Source organism: Sturnira hondurensis, unplaced genomic scaffold, assembly GCF_014824575.4.
Source record: "Sturnira hondurensis isolate 20B ecotype Veracruz unplaced genomic scaffold, ASM1482457v3 Scaffold0019216, whole genome shotgun sequence".
In the NCBI taxonomy this organism is placed as follows: domain Eukaryota; kingdom Metazoa; phylum Chordata; class Mammalia; order Chiroptera; family Phyllostomidae; genus Sturnira; species Sturnira hondurensis.
In genome coordinates this window covers 2,321,465-2,342,726 of record NW_028091847.1, presented here as the reverse complement: position 1 = coordinate 2,342,726, position 21,262 = coordinate 2,321,465, and the positions used below count along the sequence as shown (strand labels likewise).

General features: G+C 41.6%; 1 protein-coding gene across 2 annotated transcripts in view; it reads right to left on the bottom strand.

The window, feature by feature from the left end:
* PARL (presenilin associated rhomboid like) overlaps window positions 1-21,262 on the bottom strand; it is a 33,880-nt gene extending 12,618 nt beyond the window's left edge. The window contains exons 1-5 of one of the 2 annotated variants that reach the window (XM_037027534.1): window positions 21,084-21,168; window positions 19,813-19,951; window positions 14,220-14,415; window positions 13,617-13,757; window positions 11,556-11,604 (exon numbers count right to left, since the gene is read on the bottom strand). In XM_037027534.1, the coding sequence (XP_036883429.1) occupies window positions 11,556-11,604; window positions 13,617-13,757; window positions 14,220-14,415; window positions 19,813-19,817 (391 nt within the window). In that variant the 5' untranslated portion in view covers window positions 19,818-19,951; window positions 21,084-21,168. Of the gene's footprint in view, window positions 1-11,555; window positions 11,605-13,616; window positions 13,758-14,219; window positions 14,416-19,812; window positions 19,952-21,083 lie in introns of both variants that reach the window. The other variant, XM_037027533.1, reaches the window with a different exon arrangement.

Below are 21,262 nucleotides of genomic sequence, written 5' to 3'. Positions count from 1 at the left end.
ACCAAAACTGACATGGGTTGGTGAAGTCAGAGAATTCCTGAAAGACTGCAAATGCTCTAGGAGCTAACGTCCTTCACTCAGATCCATAGTTTATTGCTTCGCAACAGTCCACTCTTCTAAATCAATCATCAGATCTATAACTATTGTTTGAAGATGGCTGAGCCACAGACAGAAATAATGTACAGACTAGGTCCTTTGGCCAAGAGGAGAAGAGCTATATAACACCACTTCCTTTTTTACAAGGAATGGTATGCTTCTTAAATTTATGGACAGCTTATGAAACATCTATGATTATCTGTGTAGATGAAGATCCACATGTTTGATAAAAATACTTATTAGCTAAGAATTTAGTAGTACTCTGGAAGAATTTTGTAATTGCTTTTGAAAACATATTTATTTAGGGGAGTTGGGTGACTTTCATTTTTCTGTAAGAACTGATGCTACTAAAACTACCACTCAACTGAGTAGGTTTATTTAATGATAACGTTAGCTGTTTAATCACAAAACTGTTATTCTTGGAAACTACAAACGTTTAAAAGTATATTAATTTTATGTACCAAAACCCCTCGCACGCAGTAGGCACTCACCTACTTGAGTTAAAGAACTTTAAACATTTACTCGTTCTCTTGGACACAAAGGGCAACTAGCACCGGTAACACCTGCACTGCTGATGGGACTGACTCCAGCATCCGGGTAAGAGGATGTATTTCAGAGGACACTCATTGTCCAATGCCTGCCAGCTGCTACATCTTGGAGTTACCTTTTGCTTCCATGTTGCTTATTCACTAAGGCTCCCAGCTATCCCCTGGCATTCCTAGTCTCTCCAGTGTTTGTTCTCCTACTTGAGAGGTAGGCAGGAAGGGAAGATACCACTGTCATAGATTCTAAGGTATCTGTCCTATTTAATATCTGAAATCAAGATGCATCTTATAACTGGTGGTATATCATAGATGAACTGGAAGCATTTTTTTTCTTTCTCCAAAGTAAATGGTGTTTTACCGCATTTCACTGAATTGATTCCATCAATTTTATCAGTCTTACTAGTGGGGACTGAGACAGATGTGATTCCGTCTTCGGTGAAAGACAGTATTTATGAAAGGATGAGGAAAAGGAGTCCTCAGCAAGGCAAGTGTGAGCACTGTGTGTGCCTCCTAATGAGGAGCCCTGAACTCTGGGCGGGGGCAGATGAGCAGAGGAAGGGCAGAATCACCTCAGAGGGAGGAAGGGACTCCTAACTAAAGGAAATGGGCAGTGATTAGTGTGGTACTTCACCTGGGGTTTTTAGTTTCTTTGGGGAGAGTCAAACTTCCTTACTACCTAGAGAACTCTCTTAGGTCCAGGTTGTTGTACATAGTGATTGAGATATCTCAGGGTGAAAAAGACCTGAGAATTGTTTGGCCTAGGTTTCAATGATCAGAAAAATAGTCAGAGCTCTGCGGTTTGCTCCGATTGCGATTCAATACAAAGAGAGCAAGATAGGGTCCCTAAAACCTGCCTGCGAGGATGAAAAATGGCACCTATTCTGCCAGTTCCATGGGCTACTTCCCGAGACAGGTGGCACACAGAACACATGTCTGGAAATCACAAGCACCACAGCACTGTAGAGAATTAGAGAGCATCTCTGGCTGAAGAGACTACAACTAGAAGAAAGACAAGAAAGATGGAAACATAACCAAATATTTCAAGGTCAATAGTAGCCAAAGAGTTAACATTGCCAAGTTTTCAACTCAAATACAGGCAATCTTTCTGGTCAATTATGACAGAACACGGCACTGCTACACACACACTGTAGCCCAAACCCCTCACTTCACAGACAGGTGGTCTGGTCTACGATTAGGCACCCATCAGTAAACTACTGAACAAACACACCCAAACTATGTATACAAACCACTATTATTCTTTATAAAACACACTAACAAATTAAAAAGAAATGAGAAAAGTAGCAAGGATTTTCTTCCTTGCATATCCAATTATAGAAGAGAAAACTGTGGCTCTAAGAGGTACAAGTTTTCAAAGAGCCAAATTAAGTGGCCAAACCAGAATTCCTAATGTAGAGCTCTTTATTGCACATAGGTAGCCAATAGAATTTCTTTTGACCCTGGTCACTCTAAAACTTCAAACACCAGACAAAGGGCTCCTTATCTGGGAGAGAGCACAGGCCATCTGCCTATAGTAGGTGAAGAAGAGGTTGTACAGCAATCCTAGGCCTAGGAGGCAGCACGAAGGTAAGGTGGGTAAAGGAGTCCAGTAGAACTGACTCTGTCCTCCTTACACTATAACCTGGTCAAGAGGCCCAACCTCTCAGCCTCAGTTTTCCATTCCATAAAATGGGGGTAATAAAATCTACCTTAAAGGGTTGAGTGATATAGGCTTGGGGACTTCCGCCCAAGATGGAGGCATAAGTGGAAACACTGTGTCTCCTCGCACAATCAAGTTTAAAGACAACAAAGTTTTAGTAACAAAAATGCAACCAAAACATGGAAAATTGAACTGTACCAAAGTCCGACAACAACGAACCCTTCAGCCAGACCAGAAAGAGGGGCGGAGTCAGCAGCTGGCAGAGCAGGGTCTCACAGGAAAAGGTGGTCGGACCAACTCAGGTGCACAGGCAGCAGTTGGCAGATCCCAGGTGTGGGGTGGCAATGGGCGGACCCAGTGAGGGCGCAAGGCGGCAAGGCGGCTGGCTGATCGCGCAGATAAACCAGGCAGAGGAGCGAGTAGTGAAACAGACCATGCAAACCAGGGCCCCAGAGATGGGAATTAAAGCCTAAAAGCACCAACTGGGAAAACTTTCAGGGTCGAGGTGCCAGGAGAAGGTCCCAGGCTCCCAGAGAGTTTGTTGGAGAGACCCACACGGTCCAGGAGGGTGCACAAGCCCACACACCCGGGAACCAGCACCAGAAGGGCCCAATTTGCTTACAGGAAGCAGCAGAGGGGACCAAAATCCAAGAGAGACCAGAACAGACACTATTGCCCCTCTGTGACCCCGCCCCCACATACAGCATCACAACCCAGCTACTGGGTCACCCTGCCCTGGTGAACACCTAAGGCTTCGCCACTCATATGTAACAGGCGCGAACAGACCAAAACATTATGGCTCAAGAAGAACAGTTCAAAGCCCCAGAGCCAATACTTCTAAGTGACCAAGAGATAGCCAACCTATCAGATGCACAGTTCAGAACACTGGTGACCAGGATGCTCACAGAACTGGTTGATTTTAGTCGCAAAGTAGAGGAACAAATGAAGGCTGAACTAAGTGAAATGAAGGGAAATGCACAGGAATCCAATAGTGATGGAAAGGAAACTGGGACTCAAATCAAGGGAGTGGACTAGAAGGAAGAAAAAAAGACCAAACAGAAAAGAATGAAGAAACAAGAATTCAAAAAAATGAGGAGAGTCTTAGTAACCTCCAGGACATCTTTAAATGTTCCAACATCCGAATTATAGGGGTACCAGAAGGGAAGAAGAACAGCAACAAGTGGAAAACTTATTTGAACAAATAATAAAGGAGAACTTCCCCAGTCTGGCAAAGGAAATAGACTTCCAGGAAATCCAAGAAGCTCAGAGTCCCAAAAAAGTTGGACCCAAAAAAGGAACCTACCAAGGCACATCATAATTACATTAGCCAAGACTAAAATAAAGGAGAGAATCCTAGAAGCAGCAAGAGATAAGGGGATAGTCACCTACAAAGGAGTTCCCATCAGACTGCCAGTGGATTTCTCAAAAGAGACCTCACAGGCAAGAAGGAGCTGGAAAGAAGTATTCCAAATCATGAAATCCAAAGACCTACATCCAAGATTCCTCTATCCAGCAAAGCTTTCACTTAGAATGGAAGGGCAGATAAAGTGCTTCTCAGATAAGGTCAAATTCAAGGAGTCCATCACCAAGCCCCTATTATATGAAATGTTAAAGGGACTTATCTAAGAAAAAGATAAAAAATATGAACAGTGAAAGGACAGCAAACTCACAGTTATTAACAATCACACCTAAAACAAAAGCAAACTAAGAGGACAGCTAGATCAGGAGTGGAACCACAGAAATGGAGATCACATGGAGGGTTAGCAACAGGGGAGTAGGAGGAGGAGAAGGGGGGGGAAGGTACACAGAGTAAGTAGCATAGACGGTAGGTAGAAAACAGACAGTGGGAAGGGCAAGAATAGTATGGGAAATATAGAATCTAAAGAACTTGTGATACATGGACATAAATTAAAAGGGGGGGGAATGGTGGGGGAGGGGTGTGGGGGGTGGAGGGGAATGAAGGGGGGAAATGGGACAACTGTAATGGCATAATCAATAACATGTATTTTTTTAAAAAAAGAACCGAGAGTCCAGAAGTCCACGCATACATCTGTGGTCAACTGGTTTTTTAAAATGGTCCCAAGACAGTTCAATGGATAGAAAACAGGTTTTTCAACAAATGGTGCTGAGACAAGTAGATGTCCAAAATGAAAAGAATGGAAGTGAACCACTACCTCACACTGAATACAAACATTAACTCAAAATGAATCAAAGGCCTAACTGTAAAAGCTATAACTTTAAAACTTAGAAGAAAACAGGTGTAAATTTCTATGTCTTTGGATCAGGTGACAGTTTTCTTTTTTTTTTTTTAGTGTTTTTTTTTAAAGATTTTATTTATTTATTTATCTTTAGAGGGGAAGGAGAGAGGGAGAGAAATATCAATGTATGGTTGTCTTTTGTGCATCCCCTGCTGGGAAATGGCCTGCAGGGAACTGGCCTGCAACCCAGGCATGTGCCCTGACGGAATCGAACCACGATCCTCTGGTTCACAGGCTTGTGCTCAATCCACTGAGCTACACCAGCCAGGGCAGGTGACAGTTTTCTTGACAGAATACTTCAAGAACAAGTAATAAGCCCCAGCCAGTGTAGTTCAGTTGATTGGGCTTGTCCTGCAAACCAAAAGGTTGCTGGTTCAATTCCTGATCAAAGCACATGCCTGGATTGCAAGTTTGGTCCCCTGGGGCATGTATGGAAGCCAAGCAGCCATGTTTCTCTCTCACATCAATGTTTCTCCCTCTCTTTCTCCCTTTCGTCCCCTCTCTCTAAAATAAAAAATAAAGTAAAATATTTAAAAAATAAAATAAAAAATAGATGAAATAGAGCTCATCACAATAAAAAATGGTAGTGCTTCAAAGAATACTATTTTTTTCAAAGAATACTATTCATAAAGTGAGAGACTACCCACAGAATACGAAAAATATTTGCAAACCATATATCTAATAAGGGTCTAGTATCTAGAATACATAAAGAACACTTACAACTCAACAAAAGACACTAGTATTCTAGTCATTAGGGAAATGCAGGTCAAAACCACAAAATACCACTTGACACACATGGATGGATACTATTTTTTTAAAAAAAAGAAAATAATTACTGTGCAAGAATATGAAGAACTAGAACTCTTGTATATGATGATAGGAATGTAAAATGGTACAGGTGGTGAAAAACATTTGGCAGCTCCTCAAAAAGTTAAACATAGAATTATCATGTGATCCAGCAATTCTACTTCTAAATATATACCTCAAAGAACTGAAAGCAGGGACTCAAAACAGACTTGTACCCAAATATTCATTCACAACAGCCAAAAGGTGGAAACAACTCAAAAGCCCATTAACTCATTAACACAGAAACAAATGTGATATATCCTACAACGAAATACTATTTGGCCATAAAAGAATTAAGTACTGGCACATGCTACAACATGGGTGAACCTTGAAAACACTATTCTACATGAAAGAAGCAGACACAAAAAGCCACATATTATGCGATTCCACTTGTATGAAATGTCCAGAACGGGCAAATCCACAGGGGAAAAAACAGATTAGTGGCTGCCTAGGACTGAGGGCAGAAAGGGGACGGGGAATGACTGCTGATGTGTTTGGGGTTTCTTTCTGGGGTAATGACGACGTTCTGAGAATAGATGACGATGATGGTGATGATGATGGCTGCACAAGCTTGTAAGTAGAAACCACTGAACTGTACACTTTTAAATGATGAATTGTGTAAGTGAATTATATCTTTTTTTAAAGATTTTATTTATTTATCTTTAGAGCGGAAGGGAAGGAGAGAAATATCAATGTATGGTTGCCTCTCATGAGTACCCCGCTGGGAACTGGCCTGCAACCCAGGCATGTGCCCTGACTGGGAATCGAACCACAATCATGTGGTTCGCAGGCCGGCGCTCAGTCCACTGAGCTACACCAGCCAGGGCTAAGTGAATTATATCTTGATTAAAAAAAGAAAGATACACTGATTTGGGAAGCAATGCTTGGTTCAGTGACCTTGATCCATTTTCCTCCTTATCTCAAGGACCGTAGTACAATCTTTTTTGCTCTTCCTAAAAAAGGACTCATTATCCCACTTGGAGTCTAGTAGCTAAGCACAAGATTCCCTGTTTCTGAGGTGGGCCAGTTCATCCTCCCGCAGCTCCTCTATCTGAAGGATGCCAGACCTGGCCAGTCCTGACACTGACAAGCACACACATGCACAACAGCCCAAGAACTGAGACCAAGTGGGCCCCTATCTCAGGTTCTGGGAACCAGCAGTACGTGCACAGGGACCATCCTGTGGGCCTCACACAGTGGCTGTGATTTCTCATGCTGGGCCGTATCCAAAAAACTAGTTAGGGACTGGTCCTGCAGCTTCCTGGAATCAAAGAAATACAGCGAGACTACCCATCTTCCATCCTCCTACTGAGATAGAGACAGTTGGTAACTAATATGGGCAGATGGAAAGAATGGGGCAAATTCATGATAAAGGAGGCAAATACCTTTACAAGAATCACTCAACACAAAAAAGAATTATTATTTCTCTGCATCCTTCCTACAGATGAGAACCCCTAACACCTCCTCTGTGAGCAATTTTCAGAAATCAAAATAACTTACTTAAACTCCACACATTGTTAGAAGATGTTTAAATTGGTATACAGCTTCTTTTAAAGCAACTTGACAATACATAAAATTTTAAATGTATATACTCTCTGGACCCAGCAATTCTATTTCTAGTAAATTACCCTGAATATATACTTATATAATAATTATTAATTACAGTATTTATGTATATAAAGTACCTAGCATAGTACTTGAAGCCTAATTGGCATTCGAGCATTAGTTGTGCTATGCTTTCCCCAGAAATAATGTCTGAAAATGGGGGCTGGGGGTGGGGCTGCACAGAGAGAGTTACAGGAAAAATAGTGATTGATTAAAAAGTTGAGCTTAGCTATAAGACCAAGTGAAACACTACAGCAACTTCAGGAGTAGGGAAGGAGACCTAAGTCTGGCAGGTGTAGCTCAAAACCTTTGAAAGGTATCAAGGAGAGAAACTGAAACTAAAANTGAGCTATACCAGCCAGGGCTAAGTGAATTATATCTTGATTAAAAAAAGAAAGATACACTGATTTGGGAAGCAATGCTTGGTTCAGTGACCTTGATCCATTTTCCTCCTTATCTCAAGGACCGTAGTACAATCTTTTTTGCTCTTCCTAAAAAAGGACTCATTATCCCACTTGGAGTCTAGTAGCTAAGCACAAGATTCCCTGTTTCTGAGGTGGGCCAGTTCATCCTCCCGCAGCTCCTCTATCTGAAGGATGCCAGACCTGGCCAGTCCTGACACTGACAAGCACACACATGCACAACAGCCCAAGAACTGAGACCAAGTGGGCCCCTATCTCAGGTTCTGGGAACCAGCAGTACGTGCACAGGGACCATCCTGTGGGCCTCACACAGTGGCTGTGATTTCTCATGCTGGGCCGTATCCAAAAAACTAGTTAGGGACTGGTCCTACAGCTTCCTGGAATCAAAGAAATACAGCGAGACTACCCATCTTCCATCCTCCTACTGAGATAGAGACAGTTGGTAACTAATATGGGCAGATGGAAAGAATGGGGCAAATTCATGATAAAGGAGGCAAATACCTTTACAAGAATCACTCAACACAAAAAAGAATTATTATTTCTCTGCATCCTTCCTAGAGATGAGAACACCTAACACCTCCTCTGTGAGCAATTTTCAGAAATCAAAATTGCTTACTTAAACTCCACACATTGTTAGAAGATGTTTAAATTGGTATACAGCTTCTTTTAAAGCAACTTGACAATACATAAAATTTTAAATGTATATACTCTTTGGACCCAGCAATTCTATTTCTAGTAACTTACCCTGAAAATATACTTACATAATAATTATTAATTACAGTATTTATGTATATAAAGTACCTAGCATAGTACTTGAAGCCTAATTGGCATTCAAGCATTAGTTGTGCTATGCTTTCCCCAGAAATAATTTGTCTGAAAATAGGGGCTGAGGGTGGGGCTGCACAGAGAGAGTTACAGGAAAAATAGTGATTGATTAAAAAGTTGAGCTTAGCTATAAGACCAAGTGAAATACTACAGCAACTTCAGGAGTAGGGAAGGAGACCTAAGTCTGGCAGGTGTAGCTCAAAACTTTTGAAAGGTATCAAGGAGAGAAACCGAAACTAAAAAACAAACTTTTCCTGGTAGAAACAAAATTATCTACAACAACAAAAAGAACAGACTGTGGAGGTTGGGCAGAGGGTTAGGGCCTAGGGCACTGCAGTACCTCAACCTCACAGCTGATAACAGATGTGTGAACTAGCAGAGCAATGGGGGCAGTTTTGAGATTTCTCTTCTCATTCTCCTTCCTGTTCTCTCATCAATTAGATGTAATAATTTGGCAGGTTTCTCCCTCTTAGCTTTACCTAAATCCCAATATAGTAAAGTCAGGATTCTGCTGAGTTAACAGGAAAGCCTGGAAAGTACCTCACAGGTATTCCTGGAAGGTTGAAAGGCAGAGGAAACACTCTGCTTGGGTGTTGCCTGGGGGCCTCCAGGGTAGGCTTTAAAGTCTTGTAGATCAAGGAAACTAGCCGAAATGTAAAGCACAAGTCTAACTTTGACAAATGCAACCAGAATGCAACCTCATCCTACAAATACCAAGTGAGCTTGTAAAAACTTTTTCAGAGCAATGTGAAGTTTGGGAGTATTTCTGTATAACAATAAAGATTAAGATTAAACAAAAAAAGCAAAAAACCAAACCCACAATCCAGACATGTGTCCTGACCAGGAATCGAACCAGCGAACTGTCACTTTGTGGGACGACACCCAACTAACTGAGCCATACCCTTAAGGGACAGACTCTACCTTAATACAATAAATTACAGATATTCCTATGATCTGAACTGTACTTATCCAAAACTAACAACTAAAGAGATATAAATAAATCTGAGATATTGCTTGCTATAACAAGTTCAGGAACCAAATGCATTTGCATAGAACATTTTGCTACCTGAACTTAGAAGAGCCAAAATCTTGCCATCCAAATTTGAGTCCATTAGATTCAAATACCAAAAAATCTTTACACAAAATGTTTGGTATAACTGTGAAATCTTCAACCTACTAGAGCTTTCACGCTGCCATTGTCTGGGCATTAAGTACTATAAACCAAAGAAGTACATTGGTCTCACAGAGCTTTGAAATTCTAGCTCAGTGGCTTCCCAAGGGTTTGTCAAGTTCTTTCAAAATTCAAAAGGGAAAAAAATTAACACTCAGAGAACATCAATAATCCAAAGAAAGAGAGTGAAACAAGTGACTCTGTCACACCATGAAACCATCCTCAATTAAAACCAGGAGCTGAGCCAGCCTAACTTAGGATCAGCCTACAGGAAGCAATCAGGAGCGCTCAGCAGGTAAGAACTGGCACCTCTGAAGAGACAAGACATAACTAAAGCACATGTTTATTAACCATGAGAATCTTCGTATATAGTTCACTGATTATTGAGCATCACTAATAAATGTTGTAAAATTAGAATCACTACTACCAGAATAATTATTTCCCACAAGAGAAACCTGAGGTGACACTGAACCGATTCAAAGAGTTTTTCCTCAGCCTTTAGAAGTCACACAGATAATCTGACAAGGATTTAAGATCTTAACATAATTATTCACATTTTATGTGGTTGAAGCACTGTATACCTGAGTTGCAAGTCAGATCACAACGCCTGCCTCTCTATTGCTATGTCCCTTTGCCAAATAACTGACTTCTGATTAAAGAAAAAGAAGGCTAGGAAAAAAAGAACTGATTTTTAATTATATACTGACTTCTTCAAATAAAGTATTTACTGGCATGAGAAAGGTCTTAAATTCTGATCCCAGGTTTCCTCAAATGTTAAGTGACACAAAATCTTTACCATCTTCAAAGAATACTAGATATCAACTAATTTGAAGATAGTTTGAATCAACTGAAGAAAATCAAAACTTTGCTTTCCTAAGGAGTTAATTTTAAGATACTTTCAGAAAACAAGTAGACCTACAAAAAAATCCCTCAAATCCCTGTTAATTCCAATGGAAATAGATATTATAGAGTTATCTTGAAATTATATTTATTAAGACCTCCATGACTAACCAATTCTACAGGATGGCAATATACCTTTGAAAAATCTCATTCCTTTGATTCAAAATCCCACTCAACATTCATTTCACTCAACAGACTTTAACTGAGTGCCTTTCCTCTGTGCAGGTTATGTTAGGTGCTACAACCAGATGAAAAACCTTATTACTGTCCTCAAGGATGTTACATGTAAATTATATAAGGCAAGTTCTGTTATGAATGATTAAAAGGTGCAATGAGGTCAGAAAAAAAGACCTGCAGGAAGCAAATACCTGAACCATAAGCTTTAAGACCAGATCAGGTTCCAATACAGAAACAGAAAAACTGAACCTTCCTGACACAGAAAACAGCCTGAATGAAGAGAGTTAACACGTTTTTTCCACTTAGGTGGATACAGAAAATTAAGAGTACCACTAAGACTGACTATATTTGAGAAAAAGCAGTATTTTGCTATTTCCCCAGGAAGATATATTTTTCCTGCCTGCACAGTTGTTCAAGAACTTTCAAATACATTTCTCAAATTTCTTAAAAAAGTCCATAGTCAGATTTGTCTTTCTATAAAAATTTATAAACAAAAATTATCATAATATGCTCGGCATGCTTAAGAGGATTTTATAAACGACAGGGTATAACAAAGAGAAAATGGCTCTAGAATCAGACAGATCCAGGTTTTGAAACTTGGTTCTACTACTTACTAGCAGTGTGACCTTCCAAAAGTTCCTTCTCTGAAAGCCAGTTTCCTTATCTGTAAAAAGGGAAATAACTAACCTGTAAGCAACCCTGTGAGGTAGGGAGAGACAGTGTACAGTATAAAGCATTCTGCAGAAAGAAGGTATTCAATCAACGTCCCCTTTAGTTTAATAGTGGAAGTAATAATTATTTATAACTCTTTCACAAACGAGGATTCTACAACAAAGATAGGTAAAAATTAGAAAATAACTGACCCAGAGCATCATGTATACCTTTACACCACATTATTTTTCACACTTTTACATTAGCCTGAAGGTACAGAGACTCCCTATGTCTTCTAAACCATGGTGAGCACGGTACAAAAGCCATCAACTATGACATACTGTACCTTTTGGTTTGATTTCTCTTTCCTTGAATGGTTAAAACGTGTAAGCTAACACAAACCTGTCACAGTCCGCTGGCCATCACTTAGGTTATTCCACCACTTGTTAATCTAAAACAGAAGGAAAATTGCGTATCACCATAGGGTAGATGGTCAACAGACATAATAAATTTGTGCTACAGTGCAAAGCATGCAGAGGTGCCTTATACTAGACTGATTAGCTGTATGAGCTTAGATTACTTCTGAACTTCAGTTTCCTGATTATAAACTGGAGAGTGTCAGCAGTATGGTTGTAAGAACTATCGACAAACTAAAGCACTTACCACACTATCAAATATTGATAAGTATCAAGTAAGTGCTTATTCACCAAGCTCCAATCTAGTTTTAAAATTCTAACTGAGAATATTTTCTATTAACATTACCCTTTTTTAGGTGTACTAATACTATTGAGGTTTAGACAAAGAGAGACAGATAAAGAATCATAATCTTTCAGAGACACATATTGAAATCTTTATGGATGAAACAGGCCTAGGATTTGCTTTACAGTAATCAGGGGTGGGGAAGGGAGGGAAAAATGGGACTAGATGAAAAACAAAAGTGGCTATGTGTCAATCACCACGGAAGCTGAATAACAGGAGTTCATTATACTATCCTCTTTACATTTTTTATCTGTTTGAATTAAACTTTTTAAATAAAAAACATACTGTACTAAAAAATGAGCCAGGCTTTGTATATGAATACAGAAAAGAAGTCCAAGGTTAAAAAAAAGTTACAGATCAATACGCACATGGACCCATGCACAACTACACCCGTACTTCTGAACTACGATCACACTGCGTCTGAGCTCTGAGAGCTCACTCACCGCTTACGCGGTGTATGGACGGGCCTCCCAGACTTCACTTCCCACGTGACGTTAATATATTGTTTCAATATTCTCTAGTGGGCATGGATTTTATATTTTATAACCTACCATTTAACTACAATAAACAAATCCAACTTTAGATGAAGATTATGTATACTGCCTCTGTCATTTCCAACATTCTAAAGAGGCACTTTGCATATCAAATCTTTATAGTGCAGACGTGCTGGAAATCTGTAACTTTCTAAGGGACCTGGGATTATGGAATAGGTTAGTTTTACTATTTCTCAAACATACTGAATTGAATAAAACTCTCTACTTATTGCAGTTTTTCACCTATATATATATTAAACCCATTGCTCTGCTGACATAAAGCCTCTGTATAACAGGTAGGGACCATGCTTCTTATCTGTGTCTATGGGAAACCAAGGTGAAATGAATCCTTCTCCCTAAAGGAATCTTTCATTAGGAAAAAGAAAACCCAGGCTGCCCCCTCAGAATCTTGCTGACCATGATTAAGCTCTTAGGAAGGAGAAAACTGAAGAGGACACAGACCCTCTCTCCAAACTGGAGGGGCAGTGTGTCACAAAAAAATGAAGATGCTTAAAGACCACATGCACCTGGATCCACGTAATAGCTTCTGGACCCAGAACTCATCATTAGGTATAGTCAAGCGGAATAAGTAAACATTTTATCTAAAAGGTAGCATTTTTCAAAAAATCATTTAAGGGGAAAGAGGGCCATCAACTTGCATATGAAGAAAGGAAAGGGCAAAAAGCTCTGCATTGTACCCTCCTCCCGAGCCCCCACCCTCTGAGCACAGTCAGAAACACTCCGTGGGGATATTCACCAGAGGCACATAAACATCACATCATTAAGAAGCTTTTTAAAATCCACATAATTCTCTATCCCTAAGGCATAAACATTTTAGAAAACTACCTGTAATTCCAATAACCCAGCAAGCTGATGTAAGTAAAACAGGCCCTTAAACTTCAGTAAACCTGGGAGAGGCGCCAAAACATTAACAAATATCCCTGGTGATTCATGATACACATGGGTAGACGGACAAGCTGCTTGGAACACTGTCAAGTACAACACTGCCAGATATACAAAATATTAATAAATACCTGATTGTAAAGAAGAATATTAAGGGCACTGATTTCACATCTACAGATTTAATGTTGCCATTAACTAAAAACACTTCGTAAGCAACCAGACTAAGAACTGTTATCAAAAGAACAAAGAAAGCCATGTTTATCTTTACCTCCTTTCTGAAGTCTCCTTCCTTTTGTGGTCTTATGCTATCCAACCAATCAGCTTTTATGCCATCAAAGTAACTCTGGACCCTGGATTTCAGTGATTCGTATTGCCAAATAGCAGCTGTTCCAAATGCACAACCTGTAAACTACACAAAATACATCACAGAATAAATTTAAGAGTGCACGGTTCCAAGAACAGTAACTACTGCATTTTCACTGCTTTTAATGAATCAACAGAAGGAACAACTGGTGCAGTGAAACCTATTTGGTGAAAATAACACTTGTTTCCCATTTTTTAACTTCATGGTACCCTGGGGCTTGTTTATAGCTGGAAATTTTCAAAGAAAATTCAAAATATTAATTTAGTATCACATGAAATGTGATACCTAAATCCCCATAAGTTCTTCTCTAGGGCTTACATAAGTGAACAAGATTCTAACAGCAATTACTAAAATTTATGTTCTCCTGTAATCATTCACGACCCCAAGACACCCAGACCCTTCTGACTGCCCTGCCCCCATTCGTCTGTAAGGGCCCCGGCAGGACAAGCAGTACTTTGACAGTGCACCTGCAGCAGGGGATGAACTTCTAGTGGTCTGAGCTCTTACCCCCACAGTGAAAAACAAAGGCTTCACGAGAGTCCTTATAGGGTAGGGAGAAGGGTAAAAGGCTGTTTCTTCTACAGGAGGAATCAAAGCACTCCTCTTGTATGCTTCACCACTTGTTCCTGTGTCTGATTTTCGAGGTTCACCCTTCCTGGGTGCTTTTCTGAATCCACATTTTTGCTGAATAAAGAAGTTAAACCTAGAGGGGAAAATAACAGATTAGAAACAGAGCTGCAAAAAAAAAGAGAGAGAGAGACAGGGAAAAGAAACAGAGCTGCATCTTGCAAACATCAGCACCTCTATGAGCCTCCCACTCGGCCTGCATCATCACCACCTCACATTTGACAGCCCACAAAAAGCCAAAACACCTACTCCCAATTAGGATTTAAAGTCCGATCACTGAACTGTTCCCCTTTGAAAAAGGGCAACAAACTACAGCAACTTTAGAGAGAACTTATTTGGGCTGTTATTGTATATTAATCAACAAAATAATTTGTATCAATCCTCCACACAGTTTGCAGTCCCGTAAAGAGCTAAAGAAGCCCTGACTGGTGTGGCTCATCGGGTTGTGCCATCCCTGCTACCCAGGGTACATTCATATGCTGCAGGGTCTGGAAAGCTAGATAAGAGTATTTCCCAGGTGGTGAACACACAATACAGTATACAGATGATGTGTTGTTGAACTGTGCACTTGAAACCTGAATAATTTTGTAAACCAGTGTCACCCCAATGAATTCAATAAAAAGAAAAAAAGAAAAACTGTATTTTCCAGGTATCCTTTTGGTTAGGGTTCCAGATGTGATCAGGGTCTGCTAATCAGACACACTGGCACAATACCCAAATCAGAAGTGAGTTTGGTGACAAGCAGGACATGAGGCATCAATTTTTGCCACTGAAAATAATGGTGGAAGCAGCATAGTTTTACTTTTGTCAGGAGACCCTGATTTGGCAGCAGCTTCTCCAATAGTCTCATTATTGCACATACACTGCTCTAAAACCATAATCTATTATTTCTCATGAGTGCGTAAGTTAGCTGGCTCAGCTGAGCAGTTCTGCTGGTCTCACCTGGAGTCACTCATATAGACAGTCATGTGACCACTCAAGTGGAGCTATAGTCTAAGATGCCCTCACTCCCATATGCGGAGCCTTAGTACTGACTGTCAGTGCACCCTCTTTCTCCAAAAGGTCCCTTAGTAATCAGTAGTCTAGCCGGGGCTTCCACGACAGCAGTGAGAATGTTCCGAGGCAAAAGGCTAAACCTGCAAGGCTGCCTGAGGCCTAGACCCTGGACCTTGCACATTAGTTCTGCCACATTCTACTAGTCAAAGAGTCACAAGGCCAACCCTGCTCTAAGGAGTAGGGAAACAGACTCCAACTCTGGAAGAGAGGAGCTGTAAATGACTGTGGCCATGCTTTTTCATCTATCACATCAGCAGTGGAAGAGACAGTCATGACTGTGAAAGCTTAGTCTAAAACACTAATTCTCAATCCTGGTTCCTGAAGAGTAGTAGAATACGCCACCCCAAATATGCCACTTTAGCCTAAGAGTTATTTTGAACTGAAGCCAACTGAGAAGTAGATAGAAGAAAAGTGCCCTGCCCTACCCCTATTTGCTTAAAAGGATAAAAATTTGTAAAGGAGTACCCAGCCTCCCCTCTACTAGAAAAGACAGAAGTTAATCACAAGACGACTCCAAACACAGAGGAGCCCAGAGAAGGCACCAGAGGGAACTACATAACTAGCCCTTATCTTCCATCAGTTCCCTCATATAGCACCTTCCGATAATTTGCTGCTCTAGAAACTCAGTCCTTTCCTTTGTCTTACCATTTTTCTAAAACTTCATTCTTTTGTTAAAATGTATATAAACCCAAGTTCTAAACACTTCTTTGGTTTACTCATCACTGAGTACCCCTGGGTATGCACAATGCACATGTTCATAAACTGCAGGTGAAAAGGGGGGACTCCATAGAAGTACTCTAACAGGGCGATCTGATCACAAACTTTTAAAAAAGACTTTATTAATAAAAAATTAAAAAACAATTTTATTTATTTTTAGAAAGAGGCAAAGGGAGGAAGAAGGAGAGGGACAGAGACATCCATGTGTTGTTGCCTCTTGCACACCTTATTCTGGAGACCTGGCCCGCAACTCAGGCATATGCCCTGACTGGGAATCGAACCAGTGACACTTTGATGTGCAGCCCGAAATCAATCCACTGAGCCACACCAGCCAGGGCTCTGATCATAAATTCTTAATTGGGCACATCATGGTGGGTATTCACATCAAAGGCATATAACTTCTTTACTAAAAGGCTTACCTTGGTCTTAAGCAAGTTCTATTGTTTCTGCGCATCTAGGTTAACGTACCTTTGAAAATGCCCCCTACCTTTAGAAAGATTTTATCTATTCATTTTTAGAGAGAGGGAGAAAGAGTGGAAGAGAAACATCAATGATGTACAAGAGAAACATAGATCGGCTGCTTCTCCCACACCCTCAACTAAGGACTGGACCCACAACCCAGGCATGTGCCCTGATTGGGAAATTGAACCAGAGACCTTTGGGTTCCCAGGCCAGCACTCAATCCACTGATCCACACCAGCCAGGGCTGAAATTCCTCCCTTCTGACTTCCAGTCAGGATGGTGGTATAGGCAGATAGGGCTCCCCTCTTCGTACAACCACATCAAAATAACAGCTAAAATAAAGAACCACCATCACTCAGAATTGTCAGATATCAAGTTGAATGGAGATCTGACAACTACGGAATTAAAGAAACCACATCCATCCAGACAGGTAGGAGGGGTGCAGACACGGAACAAGCTGGTCCCTCATCCATATGCGGTGGATAAATATTCAGGAGGGGTTCTCAGGAGTGAGGAGTCCCAGCCCACACCACGCCCCCCTCACCCCACCTCAGTCCAGGATTCCAGTGCCAGGAAGGTAAGTCCCACAACTTCTGGCTGCAAAAATTAGCAGGGATCAAGTCTGTGGAATAAACTGCTAGAGCCCCACACAATTCCTCTAAAAAGAACTCACACACAGACTCACCTACTCAGACTCACTCCCTCTGAGCTCCAACACCAAGGTAGCAGCTTGAAAGGCAGTGACATAGAGGAAAGAACTGAAAGTGACTGGCATCAAGGTGAGCAGAGTTCACTGTTCCTTTTCTAAACCCTCCTCCCACAGAGCTCGCAAGCAGGTTCCATATCTGAGATTCAACCTGGCTGACACCGTCCCTGGAGATCCCCAGAGACTCCATCTCACCCAACTTACAGACCCACCCAAGATGCATTTCTTTATGAATAGCTGGTATTGGCTTATGCTTCACAACTTCTAAAATCCTCCCAAACAAGCAACAGCTGGCCTCAGTGAGCCCCAGATCAGGCATTAGCAAAAGCCAGCCTAAGAATCTCCAAGCCCAGTAAAAGTAGCACCCATCTGACACTGCTTTATAGCTAGGTAGGGTGGCCCCAGGCAAAACACAAGTGGGGGCAGACCTAGGCCAGAACCTCACAGGAACCCCAGAGGCAGCTCAACAATGGACAGCTAGAGACGGCTTCGGAGCACCACCACTTTTTCCCTGCACAGCTCATCGTCCATGGAAACCAGAGGTTGATGGTCAGTGGTCACAGCCAACCCTTACAGCTGACTGGCCTGGGTAAATCCCTCGCATTGAACTGCCAACAGCAGCCAAGGCTCAACTACAAGAGGAGGACACACTCAGCCCACACGAAGGGCATACCTCACATACCCAGCTTGGGTGATACGGGAGGCTGTACCACTGGACCCTATAGGACACCTACTACATTGGGCCACATAACCAAGACACGGAATAAAAACAGCTCTGCCTAATACATAGAAACAAACAAAGGGATTCTACCAACATGAAGAGACGAAAAAACAGCCCAAGTGAAAGAATAGATCAAAACTCCAGAAAAAGAGTCAAACGAAATGGAGATAAGCAATCTATCTGATGCAGATTTCAAAACAATGGGTATAAGGATATTCAAGGAACTCAGTGAGAACTTCAACAGCATAAAAAATATCCAGTCAGAAACAAAGGCTACATTAACTGAAATAAAGCCCAATTTAAAGGGAAATAACAGTAAGGTGGATGAAGCCAAGAATCAAGTCGATGATTTGGAACATAAGAAAGCAAAACAAAACAAAACAAACAAACAAACAAAAAACAATCAGAACAACAAGAAAAAAGAATCCCCCCAAAAGAAGGATAGTATAAGCAGCCTCTGGGACAACTTCAAATGTTCTAATACTCGTATCATAGGGCTGCCAGAAGGAGCAGAGCAATAGCAAGAGATTGGAAATCTATTTGAAAAAATACTGAAAGGCAACTTCCCTAATTTGGTGAAGGAAATAGACAAGCAAGTCTAGGAAGCACAAAGAGTCCCAAACAAGATGGATGCAAAGAAGGAAGCCCACTCCTAGACACATCATAATTAAAATGCCAAAGGGTAAAGACAAAGTGAGAATCTTTAAAGCAGCAAGAGAAAACAAGTTAACTACAAAGGAGTTCCCATAAGCCTGTCAGCTGATTTCTCAAAAGAAACTTTGCAGGCTAGACGGGACTGGCAAGAAATATTCAAAGTCATAAAAACTTGGGGTCTAAAGCCAAGATTGCTCTACCCAGCAAAGCTATTATTTAGATTGAAAGGCAGATAAGGAGCTTCCCAGACAAGAAAAAACCAAAGGAGTTCATCATCAATTATATGAAATGTTAAGGGACTTATTTAAGTAGAAAGATCAAAACTATGAACAATAAAGTGACAACAAATACACACCTATCAACAATTGAACCTAAAAAACAAACTAAGGAATCAAGAACAGAGACAAAATCATGGATACTGAGAGCATTTTGATGGTGACCAGAGGGGAGAGGGTGTGGGAGAATGGGTGGAGAGGGGATTAAGAAGTTCAAGTAGGTAGTCACAGAATGGCCATGGATATGTAAAGTACAGTATAGGAAATGGAGTAGCCAAGAACTTACACACATGACCCATGGACATGAACAAGATGTGGGGTCTGCCTGAGGGAGTGGGGGATGCTGGGTGGAGGGGAGCAAAGGGGGCTTAAGCTGGGACAACTGTAATAGCATAATCAGTAAAAAAGAAGTTTAAAAAAGTTAAATTTAATAGTTAAATTTAACTATTTTTTATAGTTAAAAAAAAGAAATTCCCCCTTTCAGACCCTTCCTTCTTCTTTTGTATATTTTTTATTTTTAATAGTTCACTTTTAATTATATTTTCCCATTACTATTTACCCCCCATACCCTCTTCCAACACCCCCCACACCTCCGAATCACCTCACTGTTGTACTAGACCCCTTCTTCTAAAGCCTGTGAGAGCACATAATCCTAACTATTTTGTAATCCGATCACTGTCTTACTTCCTCCCTCTTCCATGTAATCTTCCTTATTTCCCCCCTTTAATTTCAAATGCATAACGAATCTGCAAAACTGGTATTTTGAGATTCTGCTCCCCAGCATGCTACCAGTTTGGCTCAAACAACTCTTGCAAAAACACTTTTCCCCCCCCATACTATACATTAGAATTGCCTGGTGAGCTCTTAAAAATAGAGGCATACCTCATTGCATTGCGCTTCACTTTAATGCACTTCACAGATGCTGCGGTTACAAATTGAAGGCAAGCCCCTCCACCGGCACAAAGATTACAACTCACTTCATTACAGCTCCCTCTATTGCGAGTCGCTTTATTCCAGTGGTCTGGAATCGAAACCGAAATAGCTCCAATTTATGCCATACTTAAAAATGCCAGAGCTCCCATGCATACCAATGAAATACTCTCCAGGGGTGAGAGTCCCACCCAGGGGTGGGACTGAAGCATCAATTTTTTTAAGGGCTCCCCAGGTGATTCATGCCTGCTGTCAGAGTTGCCATGTACCGAAAGTATGGAAAGACTTTATTTAGTGTGCATGCATATCACTTGGAGATACTGTTAAATTCAAGTTCTAATTCAGTAGGTCTGAGGTGGGGTGAATCTGAGATTCTGTATTTTCTAAACAAGTCCTAAATTATGGACTGACAAAATATGGCTTGAAGGGTAGATTTGCCCCACCAGCTATGGCTTTTGCAATTTATTTATTTATTTAAAATCCTCACCAAAGAATATGCTCAATGACGAGAGGGGAAGGGGGAGAAAAATCTACCTGTTTCTCATGTAGATTTTTCTCATCCCTACGCCCCCAACCCAGGAATCAAACCCGCAACTTTTTGCTGTATGGGACCACGATCCAACCAACTGAGCCACCCGGAAAGGGCTCAACTATACTCAACCAACACACATTTTTTTTTAAAAGGCCAGGAAAAAAGCTTAACGAATAAGAAGGTCAAAATCTCCAAAGGAAGGAAAAGAGGAAAAAGGAGAGAGGGAGGTGGGACAAAGGCGGAGAGGAAGAATAAGAAACTGAGAGGAAGAGGACCAGACTGAGAGGGAGAGTGAAAGAGAGAAAGAAGAGAGCGAGAGGGAGAAAGAAAAGAAAGGAAGAGAGGGAGGAAATGAGGGGTCCACTATCTTCCTCGCGGGGTTAGGAGGCGTGGCACGCAATCAACTCTCAGAGATTAGTTCCCCTTCCCGTCACTTCCCTCCCAACGGGGACAGTGGGGTCTCACGGACACAGCTGGACAGGGCTGGCCACTGTGCACCCGGGGCGTGGGGACACGGCAAGAAGCGAGAACTGGACAGAGGCGAGAAAAGAAACGGGGAGAGAAGAAAAGGGACCGAAGGCGATGGGATGTGCCGGGAGCGGCAAGAGAGGCTCGCACGGCCTCCGCCCCCGAGGATGCACAGTCAGAGCTAAGGGCCGAGAGGCGAGAAGCCAGAAGCGGTGGTCAGTACCTGCGTCCGAGCAGCCGCGGCGAGGCGAGGGTTACAGGGAGCTCCCCGCAGCTCCAGCAGCCCCCCGGCGCAGCCCACGGCTGGGCACAGGCCCAGCCTCTCTGCGCCCAACCTCGCCACGCCATCTTCCCAACCTCTGCCCTACCATGGCCCGACCTCACCAACCCAGACCGCGGAAC